General features: G+C 37.1%; 1 protein-coding gene across 1 annotated transcript in view; it reads right to left on the bottom strand.

The window, feature by feature from the left end:
* LOC128640484 (M-phase inducer phosphatase 1-B-like) overlaps positions 1–17,769 on the bottom strand; it is a 61,640-nt gene that overhangs the window by 13,298 nt on the left and 30,573 nt on the right. The window contains exon 5 of the mRNA XM_053692962.1: positions 3,822–3,946. Within this exon, the coding sequence (XP_053548937.1) occupies positions 3,822–3,946 (125 nt within the window). The remainder of the gene's footprint in view (positions 1–3,821; positions 3,947–17,769) is intronic.

Raw genomic sequence — 17,769 nt, 5'->3', positions numbered from 1 at the left:
TTTATTTTACAGGTAAATTTGAATTTATTTTAACTAGGTAGCTATTAAATAGTTAATAACTATTTAATAACTATTCTACCTAGTTAAAATAAATACAAACTTGCCTGTAAAATAAAAATAAACCATAAGCTAGCTACAATATAACTAAGTATTTAGTTTTAAATAGTAATAATTTAGTTAATTGTAGTTATTTTATTTAGATTTATTTTAATTATATTTAAGTCAGGGGGGTGTTAGGGTTAGACTTAGATTTAGAGGTTAATAACTTTAATATAGTGGCGGCGACTTTGGGGGCAGCAGATTAGGGGTTAATAAGTGTAGGTAGGTTGCGGCGACATTGGGGGTGGCAGATTAGGGGTTAATAAATATAATGTAGGTGTCTGCGATGTTGGGGGTGGCAGATTAGGGGTTCATAAGTATAATGTTGGTGGCGGCGGTGTCCGGATCGGCAGATTAGGGGTTAATAATATTATGCATGTGTCGGCAATGTCAGGGGTGGCAGATTAGGGGTTAATAAGTGTAAGATTAGGGGTGTTTAGACTCGGGGTTCATGTTAGGGTGTTAGGTGTAGACATAAAATGTATTTCCCCATAGGAATCAATGGGGCTGTGTTAAGAGCTGAACGCGGATTTTTTGCAGGTGTTAGGTTTTTTTCAGCCGGCTCTCCCCCATTGATTCCTATGGGGAAATCGTGCCAGCTCACCGCTACCGTAAGCAGCGCTGGTATTGAGGTGAGATGTGGAGCTAAATTTTGCTCTACGCTCACTTTTCTGCGGCTAACGCCGGGTTTGTAAAAACCCGTAATACCAGCGTTGTCTGTAGGTGAGCGGTGAGGGAAAACTGCTCGTTAGCACCGCACAGCATTACCGACAAAACTCGTAATCTAGGCGTATCTTTTTAAACAATAACAATTCTGGAGTAGACTGTGCTTTGGACTGCTGATTCACCCAGACACAGTGCACTGCTGGTTCCAAGATACTCATGGTCAATGACAATGTACCAGTCAGGTTTTGCTCAGGAATGGAAATAGAGTACACTAAGTGCACATCTTTAACTATGCATTTAGTCCCTTTGCAGAGTTTAAACACATATTTTAAAAAAGAGCATAAATTTAAATTGCTTTAGGGAAAAGTATATTTATTTTTACCACAGAACATCCCCTAAATCATCTTTTTTAAAACAATATTTTTTATTTTTGCACCTGTAAATATATAAGTAGTCACATTTGACTAAAGTGCACATCAAATAAGATTTTAGAAAGAATATTTTGCAGAGCAATTCTCTCATGTACAGGAACCTGGAAGTGTTTTCTTTTTCTTTTTAATAAACTTTATTCCTATGCTCTAAAATTTGTATTAAATAATAAAAAATAATATTTAAAATTGAGTCATATATATGATACTCAGCTGCTTAGGTATTGCAAACCAAACATCAATTTAAAACGTTATTGTTAAATAATCCTTATATCATAATGTGAGCTTTTATAACTGTAAACCATTTTCTATAAAATATTTCAACACCATACAGTGTAAGACAATATTTCAAGCTTTCTAAAATAACTAAAAGAGACAGGCATATCACTGGTTGTGCTTATAGACTTTACAGTACATGACAATACTTGAAGTAAATGCTCATTGTAAAAAAAAAAAAAATAATAAATAAAGTTGTTTTGTTTTAAAGGTATATGAAACCCAACAATTTTATTTAGTGTTTCATAAAGAGCATACAGTTCTATTATCAAAAACTGCTGCCATATAGTGTTCTAAACACATGCACGCTCCTGAACTAAAAAAACATAATAGAAGTAAATAAGAAAGTTGTGTAAAATTGTATGCTCTATCTGAATCATAAAAGAAAAATTTGGGGTTTCATGTCCCTTTAATAATTTTATGCACGTTTTACAAACTTCAGCTCATTACTATAAGGGGCATTTTCTCTTCCTATTATATGTTTCATTGAAACCAATGACCACTTTTAATTCTGCACATAATCAGCCACTCCCTTTGACCACAGCTGCTCACTCCTGGATCAACTGGCGACACCCCAGACTGGTCTGACTCCATATCCAGTTCCCAGAGGCTCCACCCCCAGTACACCCTGCCATAGATGAAGAGCTTAAAGGGACACTGAACCCAAATTTTTTTCTTTCATGATTCAGATAGAGCATGCAATTTTAAGCAACTTTCTAATTTACTCCTATTATCAATGTTTCTTCATTCTCTTGATATCTTTATTTGAAAAAAAGGCATCTAAGCTTTTTTTCTTGGTTCAGAACTCTGGACAGCAGTTTTTGATTGGTGGCTGAATTTATCCACCAATCAGCAAGGACAACCTAGGTTGTTCACCAAATATGGGCCGGCATTTAAACTTACATTCTTGCATTTCAAATAAAGTTACCAAGAGAATTCTGAAAATTTGATAATAGGAGTAAATTAGAAAGTTGCTTAAAATGTCATGCTCTATCTGAATCACAAAAGAAAAAATTTGGGTTCAGTCTCCCTTTAAAAATTGGGAGGTATGTGTAACTATTTAAAGAGACAGTGTACACCAATTTTCATATAACTGCATGTAATCAACACTACAAGAATATGCACAAATACTGATTTAAAAATCCAGTATAAAACCTTTTAAAAATGAACTTAAAAGCTCCCAGTTCAGCACTGTTGATGAGGTTAGGCTGGGACACCCACTGAAATGGGTTTGAAAACTGGAAGAGTAGACATTCCCCCTCCCCCTTCCCTGAGAATGAAAAGACAGATAACATAAACAGATGCCAGCAGTAGACTGTAAACACATGTACACATCTGACACTGTGGGGCTTGGTTAGGAGTCTGAAAAATCATCATAATGTTATGAAAAATAAGCAAAACTAAATATTGCTACAAAAACACTTCCAGATGGGCTATATTAATGGATCATCTACAAAACATTTATGCAAAGAAATCTAGTGTACAATCATGTCCCTTCAATTAGTGCTGTACAAGGTACCAGAGATAAAAAAAAAATTGACTATGAGGCTATTGTCTTCTGAGCTGTAACTTTCCTCTTACTGCTTCTTCCACTTAAAGGGCCACTAAACCCAAAATGTTTCTTTCATGATTCAGATAGAGAATACAAATTTAAACAACATTACAATTTACTTCTATTACTTATTTTGCTTCATTTTTTAGATATCCTTAGTTGAAGAAAAAGCAATGCACATGGGTGAGCCAATCACACGAGGCTTCTATGTGCAGCAACCAATCAGCAGCTACTGAGCATATCTAGAGAATCAAACAAATGAGATAATAGAAGTAAATTAGAAAGATGTTTAAAATTGCATTCTCTTTCTAAATCATGAAAGTAAAAATGTGGGTTTCATGTCCCTTTAACAATACTTCTAACAAAATACAAATACAGTGCCAGTGCTTTTTACACTTTGATTAAGGGACACTAAACCCAATTTGTTTACTTTCATGATTCAGATAGAGCATGCAATTTTAAGCAACTTTCTAATTTACTCCTATTATCAATTTTTCTTCGTTCTCTAGCTATCTTTATTTGAAAACGCAGGAATGTAAAGCTTAAGTGCCAGCCCATTTTTGGTTAAGCGCTATCCAGGGTGCTGAACCATAAATGGGCCGGCTCAATTCCTCCTTTTTCAAATAAAGATAGCAAAAGAATGAAGAAAAATGTATAATAGGAGTAAATTAGAAAGTTGCTTAAAATTGCTTGCTCTAGCCGAATATCATGAAAGAAAAAAAAATGGGTAAAGTACCCCTTTAAATACTTATATCAACCATGCACTCTTACATACAGTAATATAACTTTATTTCACATACAGTTTTGGTGCTCTCTTTGAGGAAAATTCACAGTGAAAGATCAGGACGGTTTTGTTATGTTGATCACGTGGATTCTTTAGAAATATTTCTGTTAGTTGTTCTTCTCTAAATGCATTGCAGGCTCCCTGTATAAAATGAAAAAAAGTAAGGTTATAAGGAATGTAGATAATAAAAAACACTAGCATACATCCTTTTCCTAAGATCAGTATCCATTCCGGTCTATTATCAGAACAAGGTTCTTTGCATGGGTTTTAGCAGGGTTTTTAAATTCACGGCTGGATATTCTCTATTGGAATCTATTTCTTTCATGTAATTAGCAAGAGTCCATGAGCTAGTGACGTATGGGATATACATTCCTACCAGGAGGGGCAAAGTTTCCCAAACCTTAAAATGCCTATAAATACACCCCTCACCACACCCACAATTCAGTTTTACAAACTTTGCCTCCTATGGAGGTGGTGAAGTAAGTTTGTGCTAGATTCTACGTTGATATGCGCTCCGCAGCAGGTTGGAGCCCGGTTTTCCTCTCAGCGTGCAGTGAATGTCAGAGGGATGTGAGGAGAGTATTGCCTATTTTGAATGCAGTGATCTCCTTCTACGGGGTCTATTTCATAGGTTCTCTGTTATCGGTCGTAGAGATTCATCTCTTACCTCCCTTTTCAGATCAACGATATACTCTTATATATATACCATTACCTCTGCTGATTTTCGTTTCAGTACTGGTTTGGCTTTCTACAAACATGTAGATGAGTGTCCTGGGGTAAGTAAGTCTTATTTTCTGTGACACTCTAAGCTATGGTTGGGCACTTTGTTTATAAAGTTCTAAATATATGTATTCAAACATTTATTTGCCTTGACTCAGGATGTTCAACATTCCTTATTTTCAGACAGTCAGTTTCATATTTGGGATAATGCACTTGAATCAATTATTTTTCTTACCTTAAAAATTTGACTTTTTTTCCCTGTGGGCTGTTAGGCTTCATTTTATTGCGTCATTCTTGGCGCAGACTTTTTTGGCGCAAAAAATCTTTTCTGTTTCCGGCGTCATACGTGTCGCCGGAAGTTGTGTCATTTTTTACGTTATTTTGCGCCAAAAATGTCGGCGTTCTGGACGTGGCGTCATTTTTGGCGCCAAAAAGCATTTAAAAAATATGGGCGTCGCTTTTGTCTCCACATTATTTAAGTCTCATTTTTTCTTTGCTTCTGGTTGCTAGAAGCTTGTTCATTGGCATTTTTTCCCATTCCTGAAACTGTCATTTAAGGAATTTGATCAATTTTGCTTTATATGTTGTTTTTTCTCTTACATATTGCAAGATGTCTCACGTTGCATCTGAGTCAAAAGATACTTCAGGAAAATCGCTGTCTGGTGCTGGAACTACCAAAGCTAAGTGTATCTGCTGTAAACTTTTGGTAGCTATTCCTCCAGCTGTTGTTTGTATTAATTGTCATGACAAACTTGTTAATGCAGATAATATTTCCTTTAGTAATGTACCATTACCTGTTGCAGTTCCATCAACATCTAATGTTCAGAATGTTCCTGATAACATAAGAGATTTTGTTTCTGAACCCATCAAGAAGGCTATGTCTGTTATTCCTCCTTCTAGTAAACATAAAAAATCTTTTAAAACTTCTCTTTATACAGATGAATTTTTAAATGAACATCATCATTCTGATTCTGATGACTCTTCTGGTTCAGAGGATTCTGTCTCAGAGATTGATGCTGATAAATCTTCATATTTATTTAAAATGGAATTTATTCGTTCTTTACTTAAAGAAGTACTAATTGCTTTAGAAATTGAGGATTCTGGTCCTCTTGATACTAATTCTAAACGTTTAGATAAGGTCTTTAAATCTCCTGTGGTTATTCCAGAAGTTTTTCCTGTTCCTAGTGCTATTTCTGAAGTAATTTCCAGAGAATGGGATTAATTGGGTAATTCATTTACTCCTTCTAAATGTTTTAAGCAATTATATCCTGTGCCGTCTGACAGAATAGAATTTTGGGACAAAATCCCTAAGGTTGATGGGGCTATTTCTACCCTTGCTAAACGTACTACTATTCCTACGTCAGATGGTACTTCTTTCAAGGATCCTTTAGATAGGAAAATTGAATCCTTTCTAAGAAAAGCTTATCTGTGTTCAGGTAATCTTCTTAGACCTGCTATATCATTGGCTGATGTTGCTGCAGCTTCAACTTTTTGGTTGGAAACTTTAGCGCAACAAGTAACAGATCATGATTCTCATAATATTATTATTTTTCTTCAACATGCTAATAATTTTATCTGTGATGCCATTTTTGATATTATCAGAGTTGATGTCAGGTTTATGTCTCTAGCTATTTTAGCTAGAAGAGCTTTATGACTTAAAACTTGGAATGCTGATATGTCTTCTAAATCGACTCTACTTTCCATTTCTTTCCAGGGTAACAAATTATTTGGTTCTCAGTTGGATTCTATTATCTCAACTGTTACTGGTGGGAAAGGAACTTTTTTACCACAGGATAAAAAATCTAAGGGTAAAAACAGGGCTAATAATCGTTTTCGTTCCTTTCGTTTCAACAAGGAACAAAAGCCTGATCCTTCATCCTTAGGAGCAGTTTCAGTTTGGAAACCATCTCCAGTCTGGAATAAATCCAAGCCTTCTAGAAAAGCAAAGCCAGCTTCTAAATCCACATGAAGGTGCGGCCCTCATTCCAGCTCAGCTGGTAGGGGGCAGGTTACGTTTTTTCAAAAACATTTGGATCAAATCTGTTCACAATCTTTGGATTCAGAACATTGTTTCAGAAGGGTACGGAATTGGTTTCAAGATAAGACCTCCTGTAAAGAGATTTTTTCTTTCCCGTGTCCCAGTAAATCCAGTGAAAGCTCAAGCATTTCTGAAATGTGTTTCAGATCTAGAGTTGGCTGGAGTAATTATGCCAGTTCCAGTTCTGGAACAGGGACTGGGGTTTTATTCAAATCTCTTCATTGTACCAAAGAAGGAGAATTCCTTCAGACCTGTTCTGGATCTAAAAATATTGAATCATTATGTAAGGATACCAACGTTCAAAATGGTAACTGTAAGGACTATCTTGCCTTTTGTTCAACAAGGGCATTATATGTCCACAATAGATTTACAGGATGCATATCTGCATATTCCGATTCATCCAGATCATTATCAGTTCCTGAGATTCTCTTTTCTGGACAAGCATTACCAGTTTGTGGCTCTGCCGTTTGGCCTAGCTACAGCTCCAAGAATTTTTACAAAGGTTCTCGGTGCCCTTCTGTCTGTAATCAGAGAACAGGGTATTGTGGTATTTCCTTATTTGGACGATATCTTGGTACTTGCTCAGTCTTTACATTTAGCAGAATCTCATACGAATCGACTTGTGTTGTTTCTTCAAGATCATGGTTGGAGGATCAATTCACTAAAAAGTTCATTGACTCCTCAGACAAGGGTAACCTTTCTGGGTTTCCAGATAGATTCAGTGTCCATGACTCTGTCTTTGACAGACAAGAGACGTCTAAAATTGATTTCAGCTTGTCGAAACCTTCAGTCACAATCATTCCCTTCGGTAGCCTTATGCATGGAAATTCTAGGTCTTATGACTGCTGCATCGGACGCGATCCCCTTTGCTCGTTTTCACATGCGACCTCTTCAGCTCTGTATGCTGAATCAATGGTGCAGGGATTACACAAAGATATCTCAATTAATATCTTTAAAACCGATTGTACGACATTCTCTAACGTGGTGGACAGATCACCATCGTTTTAATTCAGGGGGCTTCTTTTGTTCTTCCGACCTGGACTGTAATTTCAACAGATGCAAGTCTTACAGGTTGGGGAGCTTTGTGGGGATCTCTGACGGCACAAGGAGTTTGGGAATCTCAGGAGGTGAGATTACCGATCAATATTTTGGAACTCCGTGCAATTTTCAGAGCTCTTCAGTCTTGGCCTCTTCTGAAGAGAGAATCGTTCATTTGTTTTCGGACAGACAATGTCACAACTGTGGCATGCATCAATCATCAAGGAGGGACTCACAGTCCTCTGGCTATGAAAGAAGTATCTCGAATTCTGGTTTGGGCGGAATCCAGCTCCTGTCTAATCTCTGCGGTTCATATCCCAGGTATAGACAATTGGGAAGCGGATTATCTCAGTCGCCAAACGTTGCATCCGGGCGAATGGTCACTTCACCCAGAGGTATTTCTTCAGATTGTTGCGTCTCATCTAAACAAGAAACTTCCCAGGTATCTGTCCAGATCCCGGGATCCTCAGGCGGAAGCAGTGGATGCATTATCACTTCCTTGGAAGTATCATCCTGCCTATATCTTTCCGCCTCTAGTTCTTCTTCCAAGAGTAATCTCCAAGATTCTGAAGGAATGCTTGTTTGTTCTGCTGGTAGCTCCGGCATGGCCTCACAGGTTTTGGTATGCGGATCTTGTCCGGATGGCCTCTTGCCATCCGTGGACTCTTCCGCTAAGACCAGACCTTCTGTCGCAAGGTCCTTTTTTCCATCAGGATCTCAAATCCTTAAATTTAAAGGTATGGAGATTGAACGCTTGATTCTTGGTCAAAGAGGTTTCTCTGACTCTGTGATTAATACTATGTTACAGGCTCATAAATCTGTATCTAGAGAGATATATTATAGAGTCTGGAAGACTTATATTTCTTGGTGTCTTTCTCATCATTTTTCTTGGCATTCTTTTAGAATTCCGAGAATTTTACAGTTTCTTCAGGATGGTTTAGATAAAGGTTTATCCGCAAGTTCTTTGAAAGGACAAATCTCTGCTCTTTCTGTTCTTTTTCACAGAAAGATTGCTAATCTTCCTGATATTCATTGTTTTGTACAAGCTTTGGTTCGTATAAAACCTGTCATTAAGTCAATTTCTCCTCCTTGGAGTTTGAATTTGGTTCTGGGGGCTCTTCAAACTCCTCCTTTTGAACCCATGCATTCATTGGACATTAAATTACTTTCTTGGAAAGTTTTGTTCCTTTTGGCGATCTCTTCTGCCAGAAGAGTCTCTGAATTATCTGCTCTTTCTTGTGAGTCTCCTTTTCTGATTTTTCATCAGGATAAGGCGGTGTTGCGAACTTCTTTTGAATTTTTACCTAAGGTTGTGAATTCCAACAACATTAGTAGAGAAATTGTGGTTCCCTCATTATGTCCTAATTCTAAGAATTCTAAGGAGAAATCGTTGCATTCTTTGGATGTTGTTAGAGCTTTGAAATATTATGTTGAAGCTACTAAGTCTTTCCGAAAGACTTCGAGTCTATTTGTTATCTTTTCCGGTTCTAGAAAAGGCCAGAAAGCTTCTGCCGTTTCTTTGGCATCTTGGTTGAAATCTTTAATTCATCATGCCTATGTCGAGTCGGGTAAAACTCCGCCTCAAAGGATTACAGCTCATTCTACTAGGTCAGTTTCTACTTCCTGGGCGTTTAAGAATGAAGCTTCGGTTGATCAGATTTGCAAAGCAGCAACTTGGTCCTCTTTGCATACTTTTACTAAATTCTACCATTTTGATGTATTTTCTTCTTCTGAAGCAGTTTTTCGTAGAAAAGTACTTCAGGCAGCGGTTTCAGTTTGAATCTTCTGTTTATGTTTTTCATTAAACTTTATTTTGGGTGTGGATTATTTTCAGCAGGAATTGGCTGTGTTTATTTTATCCCTCCCTCTCTAGTGACTCTTGCGTGGAAAGATCCACATCTTGGGTAGTCATTATCCCATACGTCACTAGCTCATGGACTCTTGCTAATTACATGAAAGAAAACATAATTTATGTAAGAACTTACCTGATAAATTCATTTCTTTCATATTAGCAAGAGTCCATGAGGCCCGCCCTTTTTTGTGGTGGTTATGATTTTTTTGTATAAAGCACAATTATTCCAATTCCTTATTTTATATGCTTTCGCATTTTTTTTTTATCACCCCACTTCTTGGCTATTCGTTAAACTGAATTGTGGGTGTGGTGAGGGGTGTATTTATAGGCATTTTAAGGTTTGGGAAACTTTGCCCCTCCTGCTAGGAATGTATATCCCATACGTCACTAGCTCATGGACTCTTGCTAATATGAAAGAAATGAATTTATCAGGTAAGTTCTTACATAAATTATGTTTTTTGTGTTAATGGCTGGAAATTATTTTCTAAATAGCAGGAAAAGTAACAGGATGTATACACCATATAGACCTAAACATGTTGCCTGCCTTGTTGTGGGGCATATGGCCCGTGCCCGCGCGATAGGGGAGCTTGACATGTTACAGAAGACAGTCACATATTAGACTGCATTTTAAAAGTTCAAGATACAACTCAATGTTGTGTTACACTAGTTGGTTTCTTACAGTAACAGTAATAGCACAAAGTAACCTGCGATAATAAGTACAGAAGATATATACGATAAATTAGTTCCTATTTAACTTGGGTTAAATTTACATATCTCGGGGTACATTATAGTTGGGAATTATTTCTTAGATATGCCACTCTCGATACCAACACCAGGAAATAGTTTTGAGCCCTGTTAGCTTCCATCTATTTTGATTTGGCTGCGACTTTGGCAGTTTCTTAATATGATATTCAGAAGTGTTGTGAGTCCTTAATATACCCATAGTGCAAACCAATAATACATATGTTCCTATTTTGTATAATATCACCTGGGTTCTGGTTTATATTGCTATGTTAGCTCCAATAATATATACCTGGAAAGTGAGGAAAAGAGAAAGGAAAGAAAGGTGTCTCCCCTCATCCTTTCCCGCTCTGCGGGATAGAGCGAGTCATATCCACTACACCTTTCCCGTCTTCGTCCAGTGGTGACAGCAGCCCCTGAGGGAAGATACCACTTATGTCCCTTTACTGTATGGGTCTGGGGATGATATGCTTCTATACCAACCCAGCCTCAAAGTTATATTTCTTTATATTTGCCCCCTAGCCTCTAACCTCACTCCTTTGAGTTTCTGATGGCTCCATTCCCCCATTATCCCTTATTTCCCCCCTCCTTACACAAGGAAAATGAATCCTATAGAAACATTTATTTTCTCTCTCCATGACAACAGCCTAATTAATTAATCAACTATATTTTATTTCCATGATCTTAAAAATTTCCAGTTATAAATAGACTTTGAAGTGTGAACAACTCATTTTCTGTACTGGAACGGAGTAGACAGATTGCTAAAAGATCTATTATATCATTGATATTATTTTGGTATTAACTGTATGGCTATGTCTGATCACTTGCATCTCTCTAGACGGTGATGATTTGTTGATGAGTGTACTTCATATGTTTACAGAAGAAAGAAAATGTTACCCATAATGGTTGAAAGTTATTACATAATTTGTTGGTGATTTTATTTATACTCTACCAAGCCCAAAAGTGGCTATAGACTCAACTCACTTACCTCCGTTGCGTATTTATACTTTACCACGGTCCAAGAGTGGTCTACTTATTTAAGAAGAGGTATATATAATTACAAAAATGAGGTTACTGATATCTCTGCCTATTTCATTTTGATTATATATTTACTATATGGTTATAAAAATAAAAAATCCAAGCTAAAGTGGCTGAATATAAATGTGTTAAGAGAAATTAGGAAAAAATGTAGGGCATTTAAATTATTCAGAGAAAATAGTACAGACCCAAAATTCCATATTTATAAGGAATGTAACAAAACATGCAAAAAAGCAATCAAATTGGCCAAAATTGAAAATGAAAAATAAATTGCAAAGGATTCTAAATTTAACCCTAAAAGGTTCTTTAAGTACATAAATAGCAAAAAATCTAAGAAAGACAATATAGGTACATTAAAATGTGGGGAGGGTAGCATGATTAACAGTGACAGGGAGAAGGCTGAGATACTAAACCAGTTTTTTTCTTCAGTACACACAAGAGATGAACCATTGGATGATACGTTGGAACAAATTAGAACATGCCAGCCCATACCATTAACTGGGTTATGTATAGAGGATATCAGGAACAAACTGGATAATATTAAGGTAAATAAAACTCCAGGCCCAGATGGAATACACCCAAGGGTGTTAAGGGAATTTAGCACTGTTATAGACAAACCTCTACTCTTAATTTTTCAAGTCTCATTATCCTCAGGCATGGTACCCAAGGATTGGTGTAAAGCTGATGTGGTGCCACTCTTCAAAAAGGGAAGCAGGGATGATCCAGGAAGCTATAGACCAGTTAGGCTGACAACAATAGTGGGGAAGATATTTGAAGGGATATAAAGGGATTATATTGATGAGCATATTTGTGTAAACAAGATTATGAGTTCTAATCAGCATGGTTTTATGAGAAATAGATCATGTCAAACGAATCTAATTAGATTCTATGAGGAAGTAAGTAAAAATATAGATAAAGGGGAATCAGTTGATGTGATATACTTAGATTTTGCAAAGGCGTTTGATACAGTGCCACATGAGAGATTAATGCACAAAATTAAGGGACTGGGATTAGCTGAAAATGTTAGTTTATGGATAAATAACTGGATAAAAGATAGGGAGCAACGAGTAGTAGTAAATGGATAATACTCAGATTGGACAAAGGTAATCAGTGGAGTACCCCAGGGATCAGTGCTGGGCCCTATTCTTTTTAATATTTTTATAAATGACTTGGAGCTAGGATTAAATAGGGACATCTCTATTTTTGCAAATGATACTAAGTTAAGTAAGGTCATTAGGTCAGCGCAGTATGGGCAGGTAAATGGAAAATGAGATTTCATGAGGGAAAATCCCGGAGCCCACCGCAACTCTAATAAATGTATTAACCCCTAAACCGCCACTCCCGGACCCCGCCGCAACTCTAATAAATGTATTAACCCCTAAACCGCCGCTCCCGGACCCCGCCGCAACTCTAATAAATGTATTAACCCCTAAACTGCCGCTCCCGGACCCCGCCGCAACTAAATAAACTTATTAACCCCGAAACCGCCGCTCCCGGAGCCCACCGCCACCTACAATATACTTATTAACCCCTAATCTGCTGCCCCCTACACCGCCGCCACCTACATTATATTTATTAACCCCTAATCTGCCGCCCCCAACGTTGCCGCCACTATATTAAATATATTAACCCCTAACACCCCCTAACTTAAATATAATTTAAATAAATCTAAATAAATATTACTATCATTAAATAATTTATTCCTATTTAAAACTAAATACTTACCTATAAAATAAACCCTAAGATAGCTACAATATAACTAATAGTTACATTGTAGCTAGCTTAGGGTTTATTTTTATTTTACAGGCAACTTTGTATTTATTTTAACTATGTAGAATAGTTATTAAATAGTTATTAACTATTTAATAACTTCCTAGTTTAAAAAAAATACAAATATACCTGTAAAATAAAACTTAACCTAAGTTACAATTACACCTAACACTACACTATAATTAAATAAATTTCCTAAACTAAATACAATTAAAGGGACAGTCTACCATAGAATTGTTATTGTTTTAAAAGATAGATAATCCCTTTATTAGCCATTCCCCAGTTTTGCATAACCAACACAGTTATATTAATATACTTTTTACCTCTGTGATTACCTTGTATCTAAGAACCTTCTTCCAGCCCCCTGATCACATGACTGTGACTGTTTATTATCTATTGTCTTAAATTTAGCATTGTTTTGTGCTAGATCTTAAATAACTCCCTGTGCCGGAACACAGTGTTGTCTATATGGCCCACGTGTACTTTCTGTCTCTTTGTGTTGAAAAGAGATTTAAAAAGCATGTGATAAGAGGCAGCCCTCAAAGGCTTAGAAATTAGCATATGAGCCTACCTATGTTTAGTCTAAACTAAGAATACCAAGAGAAAAAAGCAAATTTGATGATAAAAGTAAATTGGAAAGTTGATTAAAATTACAAGTCCTATCTGAATAATGAAAGTTTAATCTATACTAGACTGTCCCTTTAATTACAATTAAATAAAATTATCTAAAGTACAAAAAAAACAACCCACTAAATTACAGAAAATAATAAACAAAGTACAAGATTTTTAAACTAATTACACCTAATCTAATCCCCTTAAAATAAAAAAGCCCCCAAAATAAAAAAAAGCCCTACCCTACACTAAATTACAAATAGCCCTTAAAAGGGCTTTTTGCGGGGCATTGCCCCAAAGTAATCAGCTCTTTTATGTGTAAAAATTTCTTTCATGTAATTAGCAAGAGTCCATGAGCTAGTGACGTATGGGATATACATTCCTACCAGGAGGGGCAAAGTTTCCCAAACCTCAAAATGCCTATAAATACACCCCTCACCACACCCACAATTCAGTTTTACAAACTTTGCCTCCGATGGAGGTGGTGAAGTAAGTTTGTGCTAGATTCTACGTTGATATGCGCTCCGCAGCAAGTTGGAGCCCGGTTTTCCTCTCAGCGTGCAGTGAATGTCAGAGGGATGTGAGGAGAGTATTGCCTATTTGAATGCAGTGATCTCCTTCTAAGGGGTCTATTTCATAGGTTCTCTGTTATCGGTCGTAGAGATTCATCTCTTACCTCCCTTTTCAGATCGACGATATACTCTTATATATACCATTACCTCTGCTGATTCTCGTTTCAGTACTGGTTTGGCTATCTGCTATATGTAGATGAGTGTCCTGGGGTAAGTAAGTCTTATTTTCTGTGACACTCCAAGCTATGGTTGGGCACTTTGTTTATAAAGTTCTAAATATATGTATTCAAACATTTATTTGCCTTGACTCAGAATGTTCAACTTTCCTTATTTTCAGACAGTCAGTTTCATATTTGGGATAATGCATTTTGATTTGACCATTTTTTCTTACCTTAAAATTTGACTTTTTCCCTGTGGGCTGTTAGGCTCGCGGGAGCTGAAAATGCTTCATTTTATTGCGTCATTCTTGGCGCGGACTTTTTTGGCGCAAAAATTCTATTTCCGTTTCCGGCGTCATACGTGTCGCCGGAAGTTGCGTCATTCTTTGACGTTTTTTCGCGCCAAAAATGTCGGCGTTCCGGATGTGGCGTCATTTTTGGCGCCAAAAAGCATTTAGGCGCCAAATAATGTGGGCGTCTTATTTGGCGCGAAAAAATATGGGCGTCGCTTTTGTCTCCACATTATTTAAGTCTCATTTTTTATTGCTTCTGGTTGCTAGAAGCTTGTTCTTTGGCATTCTTTCCCATTCCTGAAACTGTCATTTAAGGAATTTGATCAATTTTGCTTTATATGTTGTTTTTTCTCTTACATATTGCAAGATGTCTCACGTTGCATCTGAGCCAGAAGATACTACAGGAAAATCGCTGTCAAGTGCTGAATCTACCAAAGCTAAGTGTATCTGCTGTAAACTTTTGGTAGCTATTTCTCCAGCTGTTGTTTGTATTGATTGTCATGACAAACTTGTTAAAGCAGATAATATTTCCTTTAGTAAAGTACCATTGCCTGTTGCAGTTCCCTCAACATCTAAGGTGCAGAATGTTCCTGATAATATAAGAGATTTTGTTTCTGAATCCATAAAGAAGGCTATGTCTGTTATTTCTCCTTCTAGTAAACGTAAAAAATCTTTTAAAACTTCTCTCCCTACAGATGAATTTTTAAATGAACATCATCATTCTGATTCTGATGACTCCTCTGGTTCAGAGGATTCTGTCTCTGAGGTTGATGCTGATAAATCTTCATATTTATTTAAAATGGAATTTATTCGTTCTTTACTTAAAGAAGTTCTAATTGCTTTAGAAATAGAGGATTCTAGTCCTCTTGATACTAATTCTAAACGTTTAGATAAGGTATTTAAAGCTCCTGTGGTTATTCCAGAAGTTTTTCCTGTTCCTAATGCTATTTCTGCAGTAATTTCCAAAGAATGGGATAAATTGGGTAATTCATTTACTCCTTCTAAACGTTTTAAGCATTTATATCCTGTGCCGTCTGACAGATTAGAATTTTGGGACAAAATCCCTAAAGTTGATGGGGCTATTTCTACCCTTGCTAAACGTACTACTATTCCTACGTCAGATGGTACTTCGTTTAAGGATCCTCTAGATAGGAAAATTGAGTCCTTTCTAAGAAAAGCTTATCTGTGTTCAGGTAATCTTCTTAGACCTGCTATATCTTTGGCTGATGTTGCTGCAGCTTCAACTTTTTGGTTGGAAACTTTAGCGCAACAAGTAACACATCGTGATTCTCATGACATTATTATTCTTCTTCAGCATGCTAATAATTTTATCTGTGATGCCATTTTTGATATTATCAGAGTTGTTGTCAGGTTTATGTCTCTAGCTATTTTAGCTAGAAGAGCTTTATGGCTTAAAACTTGGAATGCTGATATGGCTTCTAAATCAACTTTACTTTCTATTTCTTTCCAGGGTAACAAATTATTTGGTTCTCAGTTGGATTCCATCATTTCAACTGTTACTGGTGGGAAAGGAACTTTTTTACCACAGGATAAAAAATCTAAAGGTAAAAGTAGAGCTAATAATCGTTTTCGTTCCTTTCGTTTCAACAAAGAACAAAAGCCTGATCCTTCATCCTCAGGAGCAGTTTCAGTTTGGAAACCATCTCCAGTCTGGAATAAATCCAAGCCAGCTAGAAAGGCAAAGCCTGCTTCTAAGTCCACATGAAGGTGCGGCCCTCATTCCAGCTCAGCTGGTAGGGGGCAGGTTACGTTTTTTCAAGGAAATTTGGATCAATTCTGTTCACAATCTTTGGATTCAGAACATTGTTTCAGAAGGGTACAGAATTGGTTTCAAGATAAGACCTCCTGCAAAGAGATTTTTTCTTTCCCGAGTCCCAGTAAATCCAGTAAAAGCTCAAGCATTTCTGAAATGTGTTTCAGATCTAGAGTTGACTGGAGTAATTATGCCAGTTCCAGTTCAGGAACAGGGGATGGGGTTTTATTCAAATCTCTTCATTGTACCAAAGAAGGAGAATTCCTTCAGACCAGTTCTGGATCTAAAAATATTGAATCGTTATGTAAGGATACCAACGTTCAAAATGGTAACTATAAGGACTATCTTGCCTTTTGTTCTGCAAGGGAATTATATGTCCACAATAGATTTACAGGATGCATATCTGCATATTCCGATTCATCCAGATCATTTTCAGTTCCTGAGATTCTCTTTTCTGGACAAGCATTACCAGTTTGTGGCTCTGCCGTTTGGCCTAGCTACAGCTCCAAGAATTTTTACAAAGGTTCTCGGTGCCCTTCTGTCTGTAATCAGAGAACAGGGTATTGTGGTATTTCCTTATTTGCACGATATCTTGGTACTTGCTCAGTCTTTACATTTAGCAGAATCTCATACGAATCGACTTGTGTTGTTTCTTCAAGATCATGGTTGGAGGATCAATTTACCAAAAAGTTCTTTGATTCCTCAGACAAGGGTAACCTTTCTGGGTTTCCAGATGGATTCAGTGTCCATGACTCTGTCTTTAACAGACAAGAGACGTCTAAAATTGATTGCAGCTTGTCGAAACCTTCAGTCACAATCATTCCCTTCGGTAGCCTTATGCATGGAAATTCTAGGTCTTATGACTGCTGCATCGGACGCGATCCCCTTTGCTCGTTTTCACATGCGACCTCTTCAGCTCTGTATGCTGAAGCAATGGTGCAAGGATTACACGAAGATATCTCAAACAATATCTTTAAAACCGATTGTTCGGCACTCTCTAACATGGTGGACAGATCACCATCGTTTAATTCAGGGGGCTTCTTTTGTGCTTCCGACCTGGACTGTAATTTCAACAGATGCAAGTCTCACGGGTTGGGGAGCTGTGTGGGGATCTCTGACGGCACAGGGAGTTTGGGAATCTCAGGAGGTGAGATTACCTATCAATATCTTGGAACTCCGTGCAATTTTCAGAGCTCTTCAGTTTTGGCCTCTTCTGAAGAGAGAATCGTTCATTTGTTTTCAGACAGACAATGTCACAACTGTGGCATACATCAATCATCAAGGAGGGACTCACAGTCCTCTGGCTATGAAAGAAGTATCTCGAATTTTGGTTTGGGCGGAATCCAGCTCCTGTCTAA

Source organism: Bombina bombina, chromosome 9 (assembly GCF_027579735.1).
Source record: "Bombina bombina isolate aBomBom1 chromosome 9, aBomBom1.pri, whole genome shotgun sequence".
NCBI lineage: Eukaryota > Metazoa > Chordata > Amphibia > Anura > Bombinatoridae > Bombina > Bombina bombina.
Note: the sequence above shows the minus strand (reverse complement) of the source record. Positions and strands in the feature narration are given on the sequence as shown.